The sequence below is a fragment of the Antedon bifida genome, chromosome 1 (assembly GCF_963402885.1).
Source record: "Antedon bifida chromosome 1, ecAntBifi1.1, whole genome shotgun sequence".
NCBI lineage: Eukaryota > Metazoa > Echinodermata > Crinoidea > Comatulida > Antedonidae > Antedon > Antedon bifida.
In genome coordinates, this window is record NC_136226.1 from 31,938,968 (window position 1) to 31,962,794 (window position 23,827).

At 32.5% G+C, this 23,827-nt stretch overlaps 2 protein-coding genes and 1 long non-coding RNA gene across 6 annotated transcripts; 1 reads left to right on the forward strand and 2 right to left on the reverse strand.

Moving 5' to 3' along the window:
* Positions 1–4,731: 4,731 nt before the first annotated feature.
* LOC144850552 (electrogenic aspartate/glutamate antiporter SLC25A12, mitochondrial-like) lies at positions 4,732–15,787 on the reverse strand. The gene is made up of 16 exons (XM_078707848.1): positions 15,604–15,787; positions 14,727–14,783; positions 14,401–14,546; positions 13,676–13,791; positions 13,061–13,200; positions 11,963–12,109; positions 11,391–11,529; positions 10,914–11,007; positions 10,151–10,302; positions 8,994–9,149; positions 8,710–8,843; positions 8,264–8,404; positions 7,619–7,757; positions 7,127–7,285; positions 6,445–6,535; positions 4,732–5,982 (listed from the first exon to the last, which is right to left on the reverse strand). The coding sequence occupies exons 1-16, from the start codon at positions 15,652–15,654 to the stop codon at positions 5,808–5,810; spliced, it is 2,037 nt and encodes a 678-aa protein (XP_078563974.1). The 5' UTR covers positions 15,655–15,787; the 3' UTR covers positions 4,732–5,807.
* Positions 15,788–16,175: 388 nt separating this feature from the next.
* Positions 16,176–20,521, forward strand: LOC144850657 (histone acetyltransferase type B catalytic subunit-like). Of its 4 annotated transcripts, none has more exons than XM_078708021.1 (10): positions 16,176–16,286; positions 16,676–16,747; positions 16,832–16,907; positions 17,082–17,205; positions 17,781–18,079; positions 18,564–18,668; positions 18,871–18,977; positions 19,191–19,342; positions 19,525–19,641; positions 19,798–20,521. In XM_078708021.1, the coding sequence occupies exons 2-10, from the start codon at positions 16,678–16,680 to the stop codon at positions 19,960–19,962; spliced, it is 1,215 nt and encodes a 404-aa protein (XP_078564147.1). In that variant the 5' UTR covers positions 16,176–16,286; positions 16,676–16,677; the 3' UTR covers positions 19,963–20,521. The 4 variants fall into 4 exon arrangements, with proteins under 4 accessions (XP_078564147.1, XP_078564156.1, XP_078564164.1 ...); XM_078708030.1 differs by having other exon boundaries at positions 16,197–16,282; XM_078708038.1 differs by lacking the exon at positions 16,676–16,747 and having other exon boundaries at positions 16,244–16,282.
* A 56-nt stretch (positions 20,522–20,577) lies between these two features.
* LOC144850736 (uncharacterized) lies at positions 20,578–23,696 on the reverse strand. The gene is made up of 5 exons (XR_013614112.1): positions 23,602–23,696; positions 22,061–22,137; positions 21,579–21,696; positions 21,124–21,241; positions 20,578–20,792 (listed from the first exon to the last, which is right to left on the reverse strand). It is a non-coding gene; the product is annotated as an uncharacterized LOC144850736 (long non-coding RNA).
* Positions 23,697–23,827: the final 131 nt, after the last annotated feature.

Below are 23,827 nucleotides of genomic sequence, written 5' to 3' on the forward strand. Positions count from 1 at the left end.
CTCGGTCATTTCATTAATAAACACACGTCCATACTCCTCTATAACACTATAATCCTCCCACACATTGACTTTTGATGTAGTGTTTGGGGAATCAGATCGAATATTGACCGAATACAGACCATTCAAAATAGAGCACTTCGCATTATCTAAGCTCATCCCCTCACACCACGAACTAACATTTACAACACCTTAAATCTTCATACAGTCCAAGATCGCATGCATCTACAACTGGGCTGCCTTGCCTACAGGTCTGCAAATGGTCTTGCTCCGGAATACCTTGCCCTGCGTCTTGCCAGAATTCCAAATCATCGATGTACCCGAAGTGTCAGTGAGAGGAAATTTGTCTCCCCTTTCCCTAAAACTGAAACTTTTAAGAAAAGCTTCATCCATATATAGAGCACCAACATACCTGAATTTGCTACCCACCAAACTAAGAAATGCGGTAACAATAAATAATTTTTAAGTCTGCTCTAAAAAAATATTTAATCCGAAAAGAAAAAACTCAACGTTTTGTATAGTATTGTAGGCTATATTTTTGTATTTAAGTACATATATATTATATATTTTTATATTTTTTTAACATAGTTCATCCGTTTTTTCATATATGTTTTTGACTGTCTGCATATGCTGTTGAGGGTCACCCTCACAAAATAAGGTTTAATAAAAAAATAAGTAGAAATAAAGTCACTAAATTTTAATATCTTTTCGTATGTTAATACAATGTGCTCAAGTGGACCCAATTTGGCCCCAGTGGAGCACAGTAGTGATATAAAATAGAAATAAAGTCACTAAATTTTAATATCTTTTCGTATAAAACACCGTGCTCAAGTGGACACAATTTGGTACCAGGGGAGCAGTGATATAAAATAGAAATAAAGTCACTCAAGTTTCAATCTTTTCGTATGGTAATACACTGTGCTCAAGTGGACCCATTGGCACCAGTGGATTTTTTTTTAAATGGAAAATAATGAATATTGTTTTTCTTTTATTTTGAAAGAGAGATATTTTGAGGATTGTAAATGTCAAGTGGAACTTTTTTTAAACCAGAAACAAAGTTGCATGGCATTATTTTCCATTTTCCAGACTGCCATAAAACCTCGAAAAGAAGCCCATGTGCTTCTTCATTTTTAGTACTCTTGGGTGGGCTTCTTTTCCACATGGAGTTCTTTTCGAGATTACTTTTGCAAACTAAACGAGGGGAACTGTTAGCTTCCCGCCCGGAATATTTTATTTACATGATTTGAAACATCTTCTAATGTTAATAATTAACAGCATCAAAATTTAACAGTGTGGCGTGTTGACCGCGAATGACTAACATACCATCTTTACCATAATAACACCTGCACAGACTCATTTGCATAACAACGCATGCACATAGCTTACCAAACTGTTTAAAATACCCGAAAATGACATCTATTATGTTTTCAAACAACATGCATAAGAATCTTCAGGGGGCTGAGCAAAGACAATTTTGAAAAAAAAGAGCTGTATACAGTAGGTTCCCGCCCGAAAAAATGGCGTTACATGATTTGAATGAAACAAACTATATAAGACTCACCAGGACAATATATGAGCTTGTCTCCGGAAAGTGCACCTATTCATTGAAATATAAAATTAAATATTAAGTCTCCAGTACTAGCCCATCCATAGTTGAGGCAGAGCAATGAAAATAGAGCCCAGAAATGCACTTACTTATACTTATCACTATACATAGTCACCTATGATAATTATGATAATGTTAAAATGTCAATATCCAGATCCACATTTTAGGTGGGGTTTTCTACTTTAAAACTCGACTTCGTATATGCCTATGGCCTAGCCCGGCGGCGGAATTAGTCTAAGCTTCGAAATTGGTCTGGAAATCGGCATCTTTGCAAATGTTCTATATTTGATCTTATTTCACTCTCCATTAACCTCATACAAAAACCATCGGAGACTATCTGTTTAAAACATGTTTATTCTGGGACGGCGCGGCCATACACACCAACTACTATGAAGAATCGGACATTTCGCTACCAATGTTGCAACATTGATTAACAAAATCAAAATTTAACGGTGGGGCGTGTTGACCACGAATGACTAACAATACCATCTTTCCTACTACACCTGCACAAACTCATTTGTATAACAACGAACGGCATACCAAACTATGATGAGAGATACATTCTCTTCTCAGCACGTAACGCGTAACGAAGATTTTTTTTTTACATTAAAATTGAGGCCGCTAAACATAAAATTTACAAATACATGTAACGAAAGCCAAAAAAAAGAGTAAAAATTCAAAAACTCATTTGCATAACAACGCAGGGCTTACCAAACTGTTTAAAATAGCTACAAGGTCCCCAGAAATGACACCTATAGTATTTTGAAACATGATATATAAGAGTCTTCACCATGATTGGGGCTGAGCAAAGACAATTTTGAAAAAACTATTTATTGAAATATGAAATTAAAATATTAAGTCTCCAGTTAAGCTCACCATGGTTGGGGCAGAGCTAAGAATGAAAGCTTAGTCCTCGGAAATTATGAAACGAAATATAAAAGTCTTCAGGACCAGCCATACAATGGTGATTGTTTCCCAAGTGTGAGACATGCAATGCACGCGGCCGTGACGGTAATTCAACAAAACAAAATTATGAAATACAAACAGAGCTAGCACACAAAAGCCTACTTACTAATTTTAATATTTCTATAATTTAGAAAACAATTAGAATTATCATATCACCTTTGATAATTATAATGTTAAATTTCAACTATCCAGATGCGAATTTTAGGTTGGGTTTTAAAAAACTCGACTTCATAATTATGCTTTAATTTCGAAGATCTGCTTAAAACATATTTATTTATTTATTCTACCATAAACTTTTATTCACAACATATTAGTAGGCCTACAATACAATATCTTGCATGAAACGTATATTTAAAAGCACACTATAATGTGTAACGGTAGAATTACAATTCTAATGTAAAAGATTAACAAAATAAAAATTGAACAGTGTTGTGTGTTGATCGCGAATGACTAACAATACCATCTTTCCCACAGCACATGTGCACACTCATTTGCATAACAAACGCACGGCATACCAAACTACGATGAGTTAAAATTAATTCTCTTCTAAACACGTAACGAAGAGAATTAATTCATTTTTTTTAAACAATAAATTAAATTGAGGGCGCTAAACATAAAATTTAAAACATCAAAGCAGTTAGCGAGAACCAAAAAAAAAGATGGTAAATGTGCTCTCCCTGCCTCAGCACTAAGGCCCTGCCACAGCCTTTTGGGGTCGTTCCCACCACATCACCAGATGCATTGATGTTGTCGCCTCATGGTGTGTGGTGGAAAGGGGGACGTATGATCTGTGAACCCCAAACACAGTGGCTCGCATAGCCTTAACTCTATTCCACCGACCAGCGTGGGAATCGAACCCACGACATACGTGTTGTTAACACGACGCTCAGACGACTGAGCTAACTGATCATTTTGGTTTTAGCAAGATAAATAGGATATTTATGACGTAATGATCAATTACGTAATACACGTATAAATAGACTATTATCAGCTGTTCAGTCATGTACTTGGTGGCGTAACGGGTAATGCTCAGTTTTGAGTGCTATCGGCTGGGGTTCGAACCTCGACGGATACTTTTTTTTTTTTTAATATTGTTTTTTTTTTTAAAGAGATATGTGATACTGTATTGTCGAACATGTATGGTACCATACCGATAGGTATTCAAATATGCTTAATACGAAAAGATATTAAAATTCAGTGACTTATTTCTATTTTATATCACTGTGCTCCACTGACGCCAAATTTGGTCCACTTGAGCACAGTGTATTAAAATACGAAAAGATATTAACATTCAGTGACTTATTTCTATTTTATATCACTGTGCTCCACTGGTGCTAAATTTGGTCCACTGAACCAGTTACCGTAGTACTATTTCTATTTCGGAAGTAAATAAAGGCATAAATGGCGCTCCGTAGAAGTAGAGAATGCTCGATCGTCGAAATGACGCTCTGAATATACCTCAATATTTTTTTTTTTTTTTTTTGAGAAGTTGCGTGTCTAGCGCCCTCTATATGATGACAATATTAATCTGATCTTGAATGGATAACTTTTATAAATAATTAAAATAATTATAAGTTTTAAAACACCGCTAAAACAATCAAAGAACATAGAAAACGCTTTTTTCTCAAAATAGTGATTTATTTAAATAATTTATAATCACTGTGTTGTGAAAACATTCATTCTAATTTACTAAAAACATCTTTCACTGCAAATTAAATTTCATGTATTAAAATAAAAATTCCCTATAATTTAATCAAATATGATGAAATCACATACATACAATATTATCTTTTAGTTATTTTTGTGACACCCCTTTTAGATTGTTTGTGACCCAAAATAAAATGGTTGAATTAACAATATTTGTTTAAACCTTGTTGTTAGGGTACAAATATGATACCAGGATGAGTTGTATTAATAATTTTATTCTAACACTTCCACAAATAGAATATTGAAGATTAAACATTGTTAAATAATAATTTTAATTTAATTATTAATTTGTAGAATCGATTTAAACAAAACAAAAAGAACATGTTAGCTGCATAAGTTTAAAAAAAAAAGCACCCCAGAAGCAACACTTGTTGTTGAATACAATATTACCTGTGTGCATATTATCCAATGGAATGACACAAAATAAACCATTCACAAACACAAACCACTACAAATGACTGTTTGATTTATATGTATTTATATGCAGCCTACACACAGCATTAGAACAATCCATATTACACCTAGATATCATCACACAATGACAATATGCCAATGTTTAATTTATTTCCTAAATACAAATATCGGTGGTATATTATTACACACACAAATAGCAAACAGCAAAGTTGTACACTTTCATATGCTTTATAGTTAGTTGTACATGTTTGTAAAGATTTTGACTAATATATGTGATGTGCCCAAATATGGTAGTAATATAACATCATCATGTCCATATATGGGCACATCACATTTTGTTGTAACATAAAGTTTGATAGTTTAGACAGAGCTTTATATTCAGGGTGTATTAACATTTTAAGGTACTATAAATTACTTAAAGCTCTGTCTACACTATCAAACTAGTTTGACAAAAAAAGTGTGATGTGCCCAAATAGTGTAGAGATATTCTCAAACATGGTAGTGATATGACATTATCATGTCCATATATGGGCACATCACATTTTTTTGTCACATAAGGTTTGATAGTGTAGACAGAGCTTTATATTCAGGGTGTACTAACATTTTAAGGTACTATGTTCACATAGTATATTTTAGCTTTGAAATAAATTACTTAAGAATGTAACAATAATTCAAAGAGGTTACTCTAATAATTTAAAAGGTTGCTTACACATACACACATTGTATGAAAGGACTTTGATAATATACGGTTGGAATACTAATCTATTTCTTAAGCTCCGTCTACACTATCAAACTTTATGTGACAAACAAATGTGATGTGCCCATATATGGACATGATGATGTCATATCACTACCATATTTGGGCATTTCACTACCATATTTGGGCATATCACTACCATATTTGGGCACAATACACATCGGTCAAACTAGTTTGATAGTGTAGACAAAGCTTTACATTCTTTTGTGTTTTAATGCTGGATGAGTATTAGGCAGACTACCACAGTAGTATCTATATTGCTATTTTTAAAATGGTTGTTTTACTCAAAAAGACTTTTTTCCTATAACAGCGTAAAGGCAACATATTTTAGATTTTAAAATTCTATGTTTTTTTTTGTGGCTAACTTTCTACTTTCGCGATTGGGTTTCTAAATTTTGGTAAAAATAGACCAAATTTGGATTCTACACCTGTAAATGTTGCTACAGCTAATCTTAATCCTCCAATATGTTCTGGGTTAACAGGTGGAAGGTCTGCCAGATGCATAGATTTGGATGTTTTTGAACCTTCTGGTTGACTGAAATGAAAAAAAAAAACAAATGCTTACTGATACTATCACGAATATAATTTCAATCTCTAATTTTGGTTTAAAAACAAATGACCGTCATTAAAGCATGGTTCCCACTAGAACGCAATACAACAACAGTGCTGCGAACATCGCTACCGGAAATCAAATCAGTTTGATTCACGCAAGAACTCAAGGCAAAAGAACACTAGAAAACATAGAACAGGGTGCACTCAAAAGTATGCGGAGTGAACTAGGTCACTAACTAACTCACTAGTGTTGACGCACAATAGGCAGGTTTGATTTCATGCAGACGTGGAAGGGCATTTTCTTATTTTACGTAGGTTGTGTTAAGCTAGTGGGAACCACGTTTTAATGGCAGAGGTACAACATGTATAGTGTACATCATCCATACTTGTACACAGGTTATTCTCAAACATTTAAATAATAAGCATATCAATTAGTAGTACTTACTTTCCACCAAAGTCAACAGGAAGATATCTTTGCAGTAATTCATACGTGAGCAAAGTAACACCAAACTGAGGTGATGAACGACACACACGAGCTGCAAAGATAAACAAAATGAATAATTTAAAAAAAAGTGACGCTCTATTCTGTTGATTCAATAGATGAAAAAAAAAGTCTTTCTTTTTATTTGCATTTACTGAATCAACAAAAAAGGTTAACAATAGTGTTTGACAAAAAAAGTAAATAATAGTTTATCCATCCTGTAATTGGCGAGTTTGTGCTCGCTGTTGGATGAGTATGAAATAAAACATTAAAAAAAATTATTACATTTTGTAGACTTTAGTACAATCTTGCATATATATTTCGAACAAAAAAATCAGATGTATTCATTTTAATTCCAACTTTTATAATATTTCTTTTCTTAAATCAAGATTTACCATGCAAACAATGCCTGTCTAAACTATCAAACGAGTTGTGATATGCCCAAATATGGTAGTGATATGCCCAAATATGGTAGTGATATCCCCAAATATGGTAGTGATATGCCAAAATATGGTAATGATATGACATCATGTCCATATGTGGGTACATCACATTTTGTTGTCACATAAGGTTTGATAGTGTAGACAGAGCTTTAATGAAGTCAACAAATCTTAAGTATACATTCACTATCCTATTGATTACTTACCACCAGCACCTTTCCAGAATGCAGTTCCACCCTCTTCTGCCCAAATCTTTCTTGCACAGTCAAAAACACCTGCATAGGTTGTCTGGCCGCTACGTGCCACCACCTGTAGTCTCGTCTTGATCACATCTGCTGGTGTTACAAGAGAAGCCGCTGGTGCACCTGTAAAAGGGATTATATAACATTATTACTAAAAATAGCTTTATTTTAGCTATTAGCTACTAGTAATATAGCCATCACAGAATTATACACAGTGAAAATGTTCTTAATAAGGCTATTTCTAAAGCCTTGTCTACATTATCAAAGTTTATGTGACAAAAAAATGTGATGTGCCCATAAATGGACATGATGATGTCATATCACTACTATATTTGTGCATCACTACCATATTTGGGCACATCAAACTTTTTTTGTCAAACTAGTTTGATAGTGTAGACAGAGCTTAATGTATGCAAATACTGTATATATGTGATATTGAATTGTGTTATAACTTACCTGAGATTGTAGCTGCTGTTAGCAATGACAAAGGACTATTGTGACCAGTCTCATCAGCAAAGTATTTTTTAAGATGTGCATATGAGGTAAAATACAGTGCAGAGAAAGGTATGTCACGCAGAAAACAAGCACGAGCTCCCTAAGAAAGGCAAGTAAAAATACAATAGATTTTTAATACAGAAGTACGGGCTCCCTAAAGCTCTGTCTGCACTATCAAACTTTATGTGACAACAAAATGTGATGTGCCCATATATGGACATGATGATGTCATATCACTACAATATATAGTATTTCTATAATATTTCCTCCATGATTTAAGCATATCACTAGCATATTTGGACACATCACACTTTTTTTTGTCAAACTAGTTTGATAATGTAGACAGAGCTTAAGAAAGTCAAGTCAAAATATAACAGAGTTGAATAATAATGGATGGATGGAAAAAAAGTCATTGAAGAAACACAGTGGATTTAAAGTCCAAAAAGATATAACAGAGAAAAACAGTCTGCTGTTTTGTATGCTTTTTATATAACACTGACATAAATTGTTTTTTTAAATAGTTTTTGGTTAGCTTCTAAGAAATTCTCTAAACAATCAACCAGAAAATAATTACATTTTCAAAAATAATATTGTCATAAATATTACCTTGTAAAGACCAAATATGCCAAGATCTTTGATGACGTTGATTGCACTCACTCGTGGGCCACCAGCAATCTCACCTGCTACTTGCAAGCGGATCTTAACAATTTCTAGAGGGTTAGTGAACATAACTTGAGAGCCTCCAGCCTATGATACAAGAAAACAGATAGATAAGAGAATTTGCAGTAACAATGGGAGCTGTAGCTTGGTGGTTAATGTGCTTGCCTTCCAATCCCAAGATCCGGGGTTCAATCCTGACCTAGTGCCAGGGTTTAACTCACAACTCAACTCCACTCCCTAAGCCTCAAATGAGACTTAGTTTATAAGCATGATAAATTATAAAATAGTTTATCCTGTAATTGGAGAGTTACTCACTGTTGGATGAGGATGAAATAAAAAATGTAAAAAAATTATTACATTTTGTAGATTTTTTTAAAGAAACCTTTACTTACACAACCACCAGCTAATATTTCACCCCAAAGAGGCAGAGATCCATCTTTATTGCGAACTTTATCTCGTACCAAATCGTTCATCGTTAGCTTGATAGCCTTCTCTGGGGCTACACCCACAATTTGTGGCAATAGACCTGAAAAAAAAAACACAATTTACAAGGACTTAAAAAATATATCCATAGCTAAAGTGCCACTACTAATTTTTTTTTTTTAAACCAAAAACAGCAGTAGAAACAAATCCACCACTCACAGCCTGGTTTAACAGAAACGAACTAAAAAATTACCTCTGTACAATCCAAATATTCCTTCAAACCTGATCACCTTTGTGAAGCAGTCAATACTGTTCTTGTACATCAGCTCTCCCACCACTGAGCCACCACGCTGGTTCTGCATCCTGGTTTTTACCAAATCTATTGGGTAAACGGCCGTTGCGCCGGTAGCTGAAAACAAAGACACAAAGTAAAATATGTATCTGCTAAAAGTGACTAACAAGGACATCCACACTTATCACAATTACCTTCTATATCTTTATTCATCCCTCATGGGGCAATTTATAAAAGAAGGAGATGGATTACTTCATCTTACAATAAAAAGTACAAATTACATCAAATATAAAATATAAAACTCTTAGAATTATAAAATGTTTAAGTTATTACAATAAAAAGTAAAATTTAATAAAAAGGTTAAAATTTATAAAATGTTATGTATTTAATAGTCTGATGGCGACAGGCACAAAAGAATTTCTTTCGCAGTTAATTTTGCAAGTTTTAAACTTTTCTTTATGAATAGTGTGGTTAAAAATTTTTTTAATTGCCTTATTTTTTTCTAAAATTTTTCTATCACAAAAAAAAGATAGGTTACAACCTGTTACTTTGGAACTTAAGATAACAATTTTACATTTTTTGTAAGGAATTTGTTTCCTTGACCCTGAGATTATAGAAGCAGCAGATGAAAGAAAAGGTCAGAACACTCTCAATAACAGAGTTATAAAATATTATACAATATATGTCTGCTTGTTGGAACAATACAGGTTTTTTTATAAGTTTTTTAATGTCTTTTTATGAACTTTTTTCAATTGCTCTAAAAAAATAGGACCATGTGTGCAATATCTCTATACCTGATATATTTGTTATCCTGTATAAGTATGTTTTTAAATAAATAACTAAAATACAAGGTGACAATTACATTTTATTAAAGTTGTCACATTACTGGCACAACATTTGAATTTGATAAATTTGTAAGGCAGATACAATACTTGAATGATATTTATTATATATTTGTAATGTTTGCTGTAGACAAGGACATTGATTTTTAACTTTGATTTAGTTTTTGAGAATTTAAAACGTTATTGGCTCTATTCAATTTTCTTTTAGTTGTAAGTTTTCCAAATATGTTTATTTTTCTAAATAAATTTAAATGAGACAAAAAAACAAATACTTACCTCCAGCAATTGAACCCAAGGTAAACCTATAGACAGATTCAGCTACCTGTACCAGTACGGTTCTGTCTACTTCTGTTTTTGGCTGTTCTGTTTGTTGTCGGACTAAGTCAGCTCCTGGGGCTATCTTGTCTATGTCTCCCATTCTTATACGCCTAGACACAAACAATACCATTAAAACTAACCATCAAAGTGTAATATACAAGCTGGAAATGTCTATCATTCAGCTCTGTCTACACTATCAAACTTTATGTGAAAAAAAATGTGATGTGCCCATATACGGACATGATGATGTCATTTCACTACCATATGAAATCACATTAACTTGCCGCAACACTAAAACTACCATAGAGTGCCATAGAATGTAACAAAAATCTACACATGCCTACAAAACATTCAGCGTTGTGATAGCTTCCGTTTCCACCCAAAATGTATAAATAAAAGTCATGCAAGCTATCAGTGTTTTGTTTGTAGGTATATGTATATTTTTGTTATACTCCGACAGTAGGGACTGGTAACAGTGGGCGGAGCTTAGCGTGACATTCTGTCGTCTTAACTTTTTGAAGAAGATAAAGTTGGCATTTTCTTGTTTACAGAGAACGACTAAAAATAATGATTGTCTCTGTGCAAGGGTGCGTAACTAATAAAACGGCTATATCGACTGTTTATGACTTTATGCTTTAGCGAATACAGAATCTCTGTCCTCCCCTAACCGTCCTGTTTCGTAAAGTCCCTAGTGTGCTATTGAAGAGCGACAGTAGCATACCCTGTTGATTTATCCTGTGTACAAAGATGGAATAATATTTCTACTTCTAAAGGTGAAACTTGAGGAAATACTTGAGAGGCGTGAAGGAACTCCTCTAAAAAGAATGAAGAAAAGAACTGTATTACTGTCAGTGAAGTTGTATATCATTTTGAAGTTCTCTTCATATATAAAAAAAAAACTGGGCGACAGAAAAGGAACACAGGTTTTAAAGCTCTGTCTACACTATTACATTTTATGTGACAAAAAAATGTGATGTGCCCATATACGGACATGATGATGTCATATCACTACCATATTTAAGCATATCACTATCATATTTGGGCACATCACACTTGTTTTGTCAAATTAGTGTGATAGTGTAGACGGAGCTTTAGCCAACTTACTTCATGGGTTTTTATTTTTGTTTATTTTTTTTCTTAGCAATAAAGAATAAGAATTAGATTGACTACAAATAAAATGCTAAATATTTCCTGGTACCTTTTGTTACTGCTACTGTTGGGTCATACTTGGCTATTGAGTTGTATATTCTTCTCATAAGTTCCACATCTTTCAACATCGAATTGAAGGCCAAAAAATACGGATAACTAACTAAATGCTTCGTTTCTCCACCAGCAACCTATGAAAATATCTTTAAACAATTATTGTTCTATAGTAATTTTGAAAAGAAAGTTATTATTGAAATTATTGTTCAACTATACAAAGTTGAGAGTCAAAAGATTATTGCTATGTGGACATGAATGTATTATTAAATTCCCAGTGATTTACTCATTCATGTTTTGAAAAGAAATGATGATGGTGGTTTGTGGGGAGGCTCCCACCTGAGTTGCATAGTTCATCATGGACTATACCATTTGTGGAGAGGGGTGTTAAATGAACATTTCTACTTTATGCTCTTTGAGGAGAAACGGCTATTGTCGGTTTATCCAGGTAAGTTAGGCACGAAATAGACTCATGCAGAAGAGGCACGCTTAGAGCACTTTTTTCCACTTAAAATTAGTTAGAATTTTTAAAAATAAATTATTCTTGACTTCTAAATATGGAATACATACATTAACCAGATTGTCTTCAACGTATGGCGTTAGCATATGGCCTCTTATCGTTGTCATCACCTTCTGGAATTCTAATGCGTTGATGACACCCTGTTTTTTGGTGTCAAGTTTCTGAAATGCTTGATTTGCGTGCACTTCTTGAAGGTTCTGCCAAGGAAGCGTTACAGATCAATAGAAATAAACGAGCAAACACATTAACTTTAAAGAGATTTAGGCTAAAAAGATTATTATTCAATTGGAACACATTTATTGCCAAAATTGATGGTACTTTCATCATGGTAGAAAATCAATGCAATATCATTTAGTTCCATCTGGTAATATTATCAATTAATTTAGTATTCATTTCAAACGTAAATTAACCTTTAGGTAAAAATCAAAACAGTACTAAAATGAATAATTATTTGTATATTATTAATTATTTGTATATTTTCTTTGTTATGTATTTTAAATGTATTGTTGAATGGATGCTAAATGAATAAATGAAATGAAATGAGGAATATAGAATCTGTCATTTTTATTTTTAAAAAACAGATTTATTATTTAAACAGATTTATTTTTTGACCAGATTTAGTATAAAATAGTTTGCATAATAGTAAGCCAAGCAACATTTTAAATTTGAAACAGATAAAACATGGCATAAAATTTAAAAAATTGCTCAACTTTTCATTTGTATTTGTTTTAAATTAACAGTTGTTTATATTTTAGTTAATAGTGTTTGTTTTGTTATTATTTATTTTTATACTGGACAACCTCTTCAGTCAAAGACTGGTTTCCAAGAGGACCCAGTTATTTGTATTGTGATCCACTACCAGAATTGCATCACAAATAATACAATCACATTAATGAAGACATTTTGTAAATGTATACTCTCCTTGCAGATAGAAAGGGCTATTGTCAGTTTATCCAGGTAAGCTAGGCACGAAATAGACAAATAGCTACAGTGAACTCTGTATTTCAAATAGCCCGTTTTATTGTTAAAGATTTTGTTGATTGTATTGTATTGTGATATTGTTGAACATTTTTGGTCAATTTAGCAAATAAAAGAGAATTCTGTGGACTATTGAATGAATAGGTTTACAAAAGTGATTATGTACTTACAACTAAAAAATGTGAGAACTCAGAGTAAGATAGTTGAGTTTTTCTGTTAGAACCAAAATGATAAGTTACAAATGGACAGTCAAAGTTGAAAGGTATTCGTTGATGGATCTCCATTTGACTGAACACGTTCTTAAATTCATCTGAAATAAATCAACAATAATTATTTAAATATTAAAATCAATTCAAGTGCATATTCTGGTAATGGCATAATTTATTCATTATAAAGGTCTACAAGTTTAATATATTATAACCTTAATAAAATTATTAAAATTACTTTATAAATATTCAAAGTAATAAATAATTTTGAATCCATGAGAGAAAGAAAGATATTTTTGTTTTTCAATTTTTTTTGTTGAATACGCCATTGTCAAATTATAGTTATTCACTTTGACCAAAAACTGGATCGAAAAAAAAAATATTTACCTGAAAAAAAAAAATTTCTGTCAAACAATGGTTTTTGGTTAAAATTAACCATTTCCTTTTATAAATAAGTGAAATAATATTTTTTTTTTTTTACAGAAGTGAATAACTTTATTAAAACATATTTAAAGTCTGATTTTATTAATCTTCATTTTTCATGTTTTTGGGGGACAATATGTTAAAGAATTTACTAACCAAATGATACAAATCCAGATCCGTTGGTATCAAACAATTGGAAGGCAACCATATGTAAGGCATCTGGTGAACAGAGCAAGGCCTCAAAGGCTTGGAACTCTATGAAGGATACCTTCCTATTAGAAGACATTATAAAAAAGGTATTTAGCGTCCAATACATCTGTTTCAATGTTCAGAGAATAAAGTAAATAGATTGAAAGTTATGCTAGCTTTCATTTTCATTTTAGACTATTAATCATGAAATAATGGCAATCGTTTGTATTGTGGAAATGACTAAAAACTAATTAAATAGGTATATGTCAGTTTTGGAAGAATTATATTTTGAAATTATATAACTAAGCTCAGAATCACCTTAATGAAACAGTTTTAAAATGTTGCCAATTTAACTAACTAATGACTGTGTGGTCATGTTACAAAGTGAGTTAAGTTTGTCAATTAACAAAATTATCTGAGAACTTTCCACATAAAACTCCTAGAAAGTAGGAAGCCTTTTGCCATTTCCCCCTGACTGTAGAGTAATTTACGTATATTATTTTGCTCTGTGCTTGTATCAAGTCCAACACACAGATTATTATTTTGAAATTAGAAATGTTTTCTTTATAAATAAAAGTTGAAGTTATTTAATCTTCAAAAGATTTCATAATGCCAATTAAAATGTGTCAGAAATAAACTTTCTTCTTTTTTTTTCAAAATTAAAGCTTAAACAAATAAAATATAAAATGTACCCGTCTTTAGTCTGGTCCACAACTGACGCCAACAGCTTCATTGTGACGGGGTTGTAGTTTCTTTCAGGTTGCAATCCTAAATAATTACGGATAAGATCTTCTTGTGTCATGAATCTTTCACCCGTTTCACTTTCAATACTTGCATACTAAGAAAAGAAAAATGACTTAAGATAAGTCTTAACTTTGGTGCAAGAAATTGGTTTCCTTTCCTACCTCAACCTAAACTGAATTTTGCTGAATAAATAAGTTTTAATTAACAATCTTATTTTTATTTAAAAAGATGACGCCAATTTTTTGCAGTCGTTATGTAATTCCAAATATCTTACCTTGTGAAATATTTGCCGCAGTAATGTTGGATCTGCCCGTTTGATTAGATGCAGTCCCTGTGAAATAATAACAATATTGCATTTGTTTGAAGGTTTGCATGGCGAAATCGAATGTTGATATAAAGTTTGCGGTACACCACAGGAGTCCTGAGGACGATCAAAGTATATTGATCGAAACGTCGAGAAACTCAACAGTTCTTTTCAGAACTAACACACGTGGTGTACCGCAAACTTTATATCAATATTGCATTTAAAAAAAATTAAATACTATTATAGGCTGCAAATAAAGGCCCAGTAGTGGCATCATATTAGGGGGTCTAGTAGGCCCACTAACTAGAATTAATTAATATTAAATAATAATATAATAAATAAGTTAACAAACGTTTCATAACTAAACAACTTTTTTATTAAACATGCAATATATTTTGTGATAACATAACAAAAAATATGCAGAAAATAATGTAAATATATATATGAGATTCTTTAATTGTTGTTTATGTAACATTGAATAAATAAAGGTGGTAGTTAACCACAAAAGATAAAAAAAAAATATTAAATAATAATTCAAAATAATAAATTAATAGGCCTAAATTAAATAATAAATTAAATAAAATTTAAAATTATAAATAAAATATCTTGGTTGATATGATCCGGTGCGGCTGTCTCGATATTAGCTAGGCCTAGGCTTAGAAACAAATTTTCTATATATTCTGAACAATAACAAATATTTTATTCTTTTATTATTTAAGCTAGGCCTAGGCCTATTGGGGACGGTGGCTGGTTTTCTCGTTGTTGATCACAACCCCAGCCTAGGCCTAGGCCCTATCAGGTCAACAGAAAACTTCTCAACCAGATTCAGCAACAACAACAGACTTACCGTATTTTCAGCTGGAGAACACGATGCTTGCCGGAAACCTAGCAACGTCATATTTGCTCTTTACAATCACAATGTTAATAGGAAAATTTAGTCCAAGTATTGGGGGAAAATGCGTATTTTAACAGACAATACGCTACAAAAACAACCAAGGACGAGTCGAAATATCTTCTTCACTTTACTTCGCTCGTCGTCGCGAAAGATCAAAAACCCGGCATCCCTGGAAGAACTTTCCTTATTTGGAAACATCATTCCCATATTAGGATAACTCATGAGATTACTACGTTTTCATTGGTTGTCAATAGAATAAGTTGCATGACATTTTGGGACCAGGGTCAAAATTAAAATATTCTTTTTATTAAAACGTATATTTTTACGTGGACTTTATATTTAATATCGTATTTGGACGAGTCGAAATATAGTTCATATTAGTTGAACTGTTATTCAGATATTAGTCTTTTTTAAATTAACGTTGGATTGGATCGATGATGTCATGCAGTACAGTACACACAGCCTGGTGTGTGGTGGCGCGCTTTGCGGCCAATGAACTTTTTTTACAAAAACTAAAAAACGCGCGACACGACTGCGACACACAACAAAACAATCCCCAGTCCAGCAGCAGCATAGAAGAAGGACCAAGTGTTTTCCTTTAATAATATGAAATGATTTCTTCAACAAAATAGTTAGTAAGGGACTAGAATAATTAAATAGTTACCCAGAATAAAATAAGCCTAGGTAGCTGTGATTTTGTTTCTTACATAATAAATATGAGTGTGCTAGGCTAGCCTCCCTCAGCTCACTCAGCTCAGTCAGACGGGTATTTCTTCTAACTAGTTATCCAACTTCATTTTATTTAGTAGGAACCCGGTAGCTGTTCATATACTGCACTAATAAATGATAGATGGTAGGCCTAGCCTTGGCTGTAGTAGATGTAAAAGAAATAATTTGTATTGATTTACACGTAAAACAGTATTAAACATAAATTATGATACTGACTCGACTATAGAAGATCAATATTTAAATTTTTTTATTTATTTTTAATATTTAATGGTTTTTAAATGCATGGATTTTTCAGATATGAATTCATTAAAAAGTGATTTGGAACAGTTTATCTGCGTTGGAAATGATGTTGTGGAAATTAAGTTGGGTAATGCAAAACTATTTTATAAATCTCTTTTTTAAAGTTTGCGTTTTTAGAATTGTACTTTTGATAAAGTATTTCTATTTTTAGTAAAATCAGAAGATGATTTCTTCAACAATAAAAAGGTATTTAGACCAGAGATGACTCACCAATTGTTTGGTCAAACGTAAGTAAATTTAAATATATTTTAATTCAAGATTCTATTTAAATTTAAGCAATTAATACATTGAAAATAAAAACAGGCAAATTTAAATATCAATCTAGTAGTAAGTAAAATGGCATGTATAGAATTAGAAATTTCTTTTTATTTCATCATGAACTTTGTTTTTTATAATTGTAGAGAAAACATCTTTGGGTACAAGGACTTGCGAATACAACTTTACTACAGTGCAACACGCTTAGCTGTATATTTGAATCATAGTTATAGTGAGAAAATAAATCCAGACCAGTATGAAGGTGTTAAGGTTAGTAGTGTATTTAGATGTAGCAGTCTGATGGCTTCCCTTCATGACTTTCCAGTCTCTTCATGGGTTCCCAGTATATCTCTTCATGTGTTCCAAGTACATCTCTTCATGGGTTCCATTTCCAGGGGTTTAAAAACCAAAGATAAAACAGGGGAGAAAATTGTGTACACATGATTTAAGGAAACCACCTATTCAGAAAATAGGAGAGCAACCAAAACCAAAATAGCCACATAAAGTCTCTGACAAAAACCATTAGTTCCAGTAAAATGATGACTTTCCTTTTTAATTGAAAGCATCACTTTCAGATATCATCACAAACCTTTTTTTTTTTCATAACACTGTGATTATTTTACTAGTTTTTTAAATTTTTTTTAAATTTTATGTCTCTTTAAAGAAGTAATATTAATAATAATGTCTTATGTATAGCGCTTATCCAAAGTAAATTTTCTCTAAAGCGCTACGACCACAAGGCTCAAACTATGTGGGAATTACGTCATTTCATATGCTATGCAAAAGAAAGGATACTCTAAGCCTAGCTCTAATGATTTCACAACTTTATTTTCATGATTCATCAGGCTGATAATGTTATAAAAGCAATCGTAGACACATTAGAAATTCAACCAATCACAAGTAAGGATGAGTTCATCAAGGAACTTGCAAAGGAATCTACCTTTAAACCCAGCGGAAACCTCATTCACTCGTACAGTAGGGAACGTGAGGGCAGCAGATCACAGTTTCAAGTCTACAAACATGACAGGATGTCGCTGGATAGCTTTCGCGAGTATCATTCCCGAATGCAGACGTTTCTATGGTTTTTTATTGACGGCGCTTCATATATTGACACTGATGATGATCAATGGTTATATTACACATTGTAAGCATTTATTTTTTAACCATATATTAATGGAGCTATAGCTTGGTGGTTAAGTGCCCTCCAATCCCAAGGTCCGGGGTTCAATCCTGACCTAGAGCCGGGGTTGTAACTCACGACTCTTTCAACTCCACTTCCTAAGCCTCAAATGAGAGTTAGTTTATAAGTGAGATAAAATTAAATAGTTTATCCATCCTGTAATTGGTGAATTACTCGCTGTTGGATTGTATGAAAAAGCAAAATAATAAAAAATATGTATTTATACCCTTTCTTATAGTCTGTATATACTATCAAACTAGTTCGACAAAAACAGTGTGATGTGCCCAAATATGGTAGTGATATACCTTTTTTTCATAAAGTTTGATAGTGTAGGCAGAGCTTTACACATTAGTTTGTCCAATTTATAAGCAGGCAGAAATCATTTTGTTAATGATGCATGAAATCAACAATTTATTAACATTTCTTTTTTTAAATTCATCTTAAACAGCTTTGAAAAACAAGTTGAGGGCAGTAGCACAAGATATAATTTTGTTGGATACATGACTCTGTACAGATACTATGCATACCCCGACAAGGTTCGACTGAGGATAAGGTAAAGCGTAATAGAACAAAAAATATTTATTTATTTGACAAATCATAAATAATACATCTATGTTGGCATAATGTGATACCTGTGTATGCGTCCGGAACTCCGACTTCATTCGTAAAAGAAATGCGTCATAATGTAGTTTGAGTAAAGATATGGATGATACATTTATTTTATGATTAATTTGTAAAACCCCTTTTTATTTCAGTCAATTGCTGATTCTTCCTCCTTATCAAAAACAAGGACATGGATCAGAGATTCTTCAAGCTATTTACAGGGACTTTGTTTCAGATACAAATGTTCTTGATTTCACAGGTAAGTTTTTACTTATTCTTTCCTTATTAGGGCATCTCCTGAACTCGCCATAGTTTTATAACATAGTACAATACTTTTACAATACATTTGTTTCACAGAATAGTGTCCCCTTAAAGGCCAATTTACCCAGATGAGAGGTCTTTTTTTATCGAAGTATAGTAAATGATACTAAACTAGTGTTATTTTCTGACAAATAATTCCTTCTTTTTATAGTTGAAGATCCATCTGACAACTTTGTTCGGTTGAGAGATTATGTTGATTGTAAGGTTTGCATGAATCTACCGTCATTCCAGGCTGACGTAATACACAAGGGGTTTGCACACACTATGGAAAATGAAGCGCTGGAAAAATCTAAAATTCACAAGGTATTGTTAATGCATCCCCTTAATAGTGGTTATAGTGTTAACAAAATATACAATATTTCCCTCTGTTCATTTCACAGGAAAGTGTCCCCTATCTGTGAAATCCTATCTCTCCAATGTATAATTTCCCTTTTTGGCCGAGTAACAGTGACTTTTTCAAATAATGGTTGTTGTTTTTTCCCAAGAAACAAGTTCGTAGAGTATATGAAATATTACGGTTACGTGCTACCGACATGAGCGATTCAGAGGCTGTGAAAGCGTATAGGATAGAGGTTAAACAAAGGCTGAATATTCCATTCCAGGTATTTTAAATATTTTATTGCAAATATAATCTTAAGTTGATTGCTTTTATCTTTCTCACAATTTGGGAGACTTTTCAACCCATGTTTCTAAGGGCAAGACCTGACCTACACCATTTTCTGTGATTGAAAAGTTTCCCTTTTTATTCTAATTTTCAGAAACAGAAAAATGAGCTTGACAAGCTGAAGAAAGTTCTAAAACCCGAAGAACTTGCTGCAGCAATGCAGGCTGTTGATACAAATGAGAGATTCAAAATGTTAGAGAAATGGTATCAGGAACATATAGAGGCTTATAGGAGAGTTATAGATAAACTCTCATCTTAGGTGAAGTCACTCAGTGAAAATAGATGCTTACATGAAAGTCATAGTTAAACTTGATCATAGTTGAAGCAGGGAAGTGTAAGACTCTTCCCTGGTTGAAGTTAATCAGTGAAACTGGTGTAACCAATATATCAAAGATAAAAGGAATCATTTCTTTAAAACTTCCAACATCATCTGTTGTAGGTGTAAAGAACGTTTTGTTATAAATACTGTATAACTCGAAAAGAAGCTCATCTAAAAAAAAAAAAGGAGTCTTCCCCATGGTTTGCAGATGTAATACTGTCTACAAACGCATGTTTATGAAATCACAAAGGAATTGTGGGATAAATCTAGCATTTACTGAAATACTTGGTTAGATATGAGATGCCATCATCTTATTTGGTATTTAAAACATGTCGTGGTTGGAGAAAATTGGGCTTCTTTTTGAGGTGTTTACAGCAGTGGTATTTATACTGTACAGTATGTATTTTTGTTATCGTTCATAATAAAACCATGATTTCCACATGATCAGACAGTCTAATAAATATTGAAATGCGATTATTAAATGATTGTGTAAATACTATACTTGCTTTTCATTATTCAGAGAATCGGGCAGTCATTGAGGGGTTTTGTATATATACAGTATTTAATTGAGACACTAATTAAATGCAGAAACATTTATCTTTTATTCTGAAAATATTAATGTACATCAATATTGAAAACAACACGGTCCAGTAAATATACAGATTCAACAGCAAGTGCTGTTTTTCAAATTTATTCTTAGATTGATTAATAGCTGTCCTGCTCTCATAATCATAAGTCATACTTATTGCAGGCCTGAATCAGACTTCAACCTATAAAAACAAGAAAACAATTGAAATCTGTAGAAATGGTAAATAGAATTCAACTATAGTTGTAAATACATTACTGTCCTCAGCTCTCATAATCATTGGTCACAGACGTATTACAGACAGTAAAGATTTGGATGAAATGAAGAATGAAAGATGAAAAATGAAATGTTTAATAATGATGATGAATGAAGATGGAGCTTGAATGAAATCTTAACTTCTGTAATACATTAGTCTCAGATTCATTTTCACATCATTGGACAGCAAGTAAAATATCTGATTGGCTTTATTATAAAGGCATGAATAAAGAGGGTATATGCAAACAATTTCTAAACACCTTGATTGAATTGGTAGCCTAAAGGTGGAAGTATTCCTTTAGAGCATCATTTGTAGTTCGTCAGCTTTACGCCTCTCGGGACAAGCTTCATCCTGGATGACACAACAGCGCCATCAACCTGTATAAAAACAAGCAAAACAAGTTAAATTGACATAAATGGTAAATAGAACTCAACTATAGTTGTAAATGCATTACTGTCCTCAGCTCTCATAATCATTGGTCACAGACGTATTACAGTCAGTAAAGATTTGGATGAAATGAAGAATGAATGGTGAAAATGAAATGTTTATTAATGATGATGAATGAAGATGGAGCTTGAATGAAATCTCAACTTTTGCAATACATTAGTCTCAGATTCATTTTCACATCATTGGACAATAAGTATATCTGAATCTGATTGGCTTTATTATAAAAGGCATGAATAAGGAGAGTATATCCAAACAATTTCTAAACACCTTGATTGAATTGGTAGCCTCAAGGTGTATATATCCTTTAGCGCATCATCTGTACTTCGTCCATTTCAGCGTGATCGGGGACAAGCTTCATCCGGGATGACACAACAGCGCCATCAACCTGTATAAAAACAAGCAAACCAAGTTTAATTAGCATAAATGGTACTACTATAATTAGTTTTAAATACATCACTGTCCTCAGCTCTCATAATCATTGGTCACAGACGTATTACAGGCAGTAAAGATTTGGATGAAATGAAGAATGAAAGATGAAAAATGAAATGTTTATTAATGATGATAAATGAAGATGAAGCTTGAATGAAATCTCAACTTCTGCAATACATTAGTCTCAGATTCTTTTTTACATCATTGGACATTTGTATAAAAACCAATTTATCTTTTTTTAAAAAGTAAAATATAAATTGTAAATAATTAACAATACATCATTTTGTTAAAAATATTAGTATGTTATTAAATCAACTTACAGATAATTACTTTCTTTTCCTGCAAACATTAGTTGGTTCTAGAGAACTTGTACTCAATCACACTGAAGTCCATAGCACTGTAAAAAGAAAAAAAATATAAAAACATACAGTACAAAGCATTGTTTTTCTGTATAATAGGCCATTGAAAAACTATACAAAAGGTTTTTATATCAACATTTATACTACTGTATGTAAATTAATACTAGGTAGGTATATATTGACATAAAAGAACGGTTCATCACCGTAGAAACAAGATGTGATCGCTGGGTAATGCCCAGAATTCCACTCGTTGAATTGCAATACTTCAGCACACTCTGGTGATCGTTCTGAAACGGGCTAACACCAGGGGTCCTGGAATGCCCTTTGGTAATGAATCCAATCAAAACAACTCGACAACTAATTAAGAGTGTATGCTGCATTTGGACAGATATTTAATTTAGGCAGTTGGGATTGGACTGTTGAACAAGAAATTGCTAAAAAATTAGAATTGGCCAACAATCATGATGTGCCTTGGAAAGGTAGGTTTTAAATAATTAATATTTAAAGTTTGTTCAGGGTAATAATAAAATGGTATGTGCAAATGCTGTAATGACAATTCACAGGGCTGGGGAAAAATTAAACCATACTGTATGTAGTCATAGTCAGACTATGATGTAGTATACTACTACTACTGTACTATGTACTAGTTAACTGTACAGTAAACTAGGCTTTAGGCTAGTACACTACTATTTTTGGCCATTCTTCATGACATAAATAACTTGTACTAGGCCTAGTAGTAGTTCATTATTAAGATGGTCATTACCTGGTCCCTGCTGTATTTTTTTCATAACGTCTTAGATTTTAATTAATTAATTTTTTTCATTTATATTTTATTTATATTATATTTTATTTCTGTTAAAGGAAAGTCTTTAAACAGTGATTGGGTTCGCTTTTGACAATCCTGGCATTTTGGTTTTTTTTGTTCTGTTGTAAATTGTAAAGAGCCGATATTGAATAAATCAAATGAAGAGGGTGGCCTACCACTGTAGTTACTAGCCCTAGTAATTTTAGGCCAAGCGAGTAAGTCCTACGCTAGCTCTAGTACTACTAGACCTAGTAGTAGTACAGCAGTATGAGTATAGAGTATAGTCAGACCTAGTAAAAAAAAAAAAAATCGGTGTTTAAAAAGTTTTTATTTTAGGCCTTAAATAAATGTTAATAATAAATAATATTCTAAAAATAAAGTAAATTTAATTGCATTACAAATCCAGTGAAAAAAGTTGTTGAAAAAAACTGTATGCAACAAAAATAGAAGGTCTTAGAGGATATTGGTTCCCAATGTTAAAGCTAGGCCTAGATCCCCAACCCTCACGAGGTGTACAAACTAGGCTACAGCAGGACAGCTAAAATGCCGTTGGGCCTACTCGGACTGTAGACTCTGCAGGCCTAAGAATTCAGCAACAAAATAAACGTCTTTTTGAACGACTGGTTAGGACCGCAATACATGACAAACAACAAGAGGAGACTTTGAAAATGTGTCATTTATATAACTGAAATCTCACCCAGGGGACAACTGTATTTAAATAAAAGTATTTGAACAATTTGAAAAATGTTCACGCTTCTTCTTGTCTCTCCGAACGCCGCCATGTTTGTTACTCAAATGTGTAGAATTACTCTGGGTTACGGCGTAATATCATTCCGCATTTACAATTTATACAATTATGTCTGCATTAATAAACGTCAAATTTACAAATATAGTTTTATAATTTTTTTAAAATTATATAAACA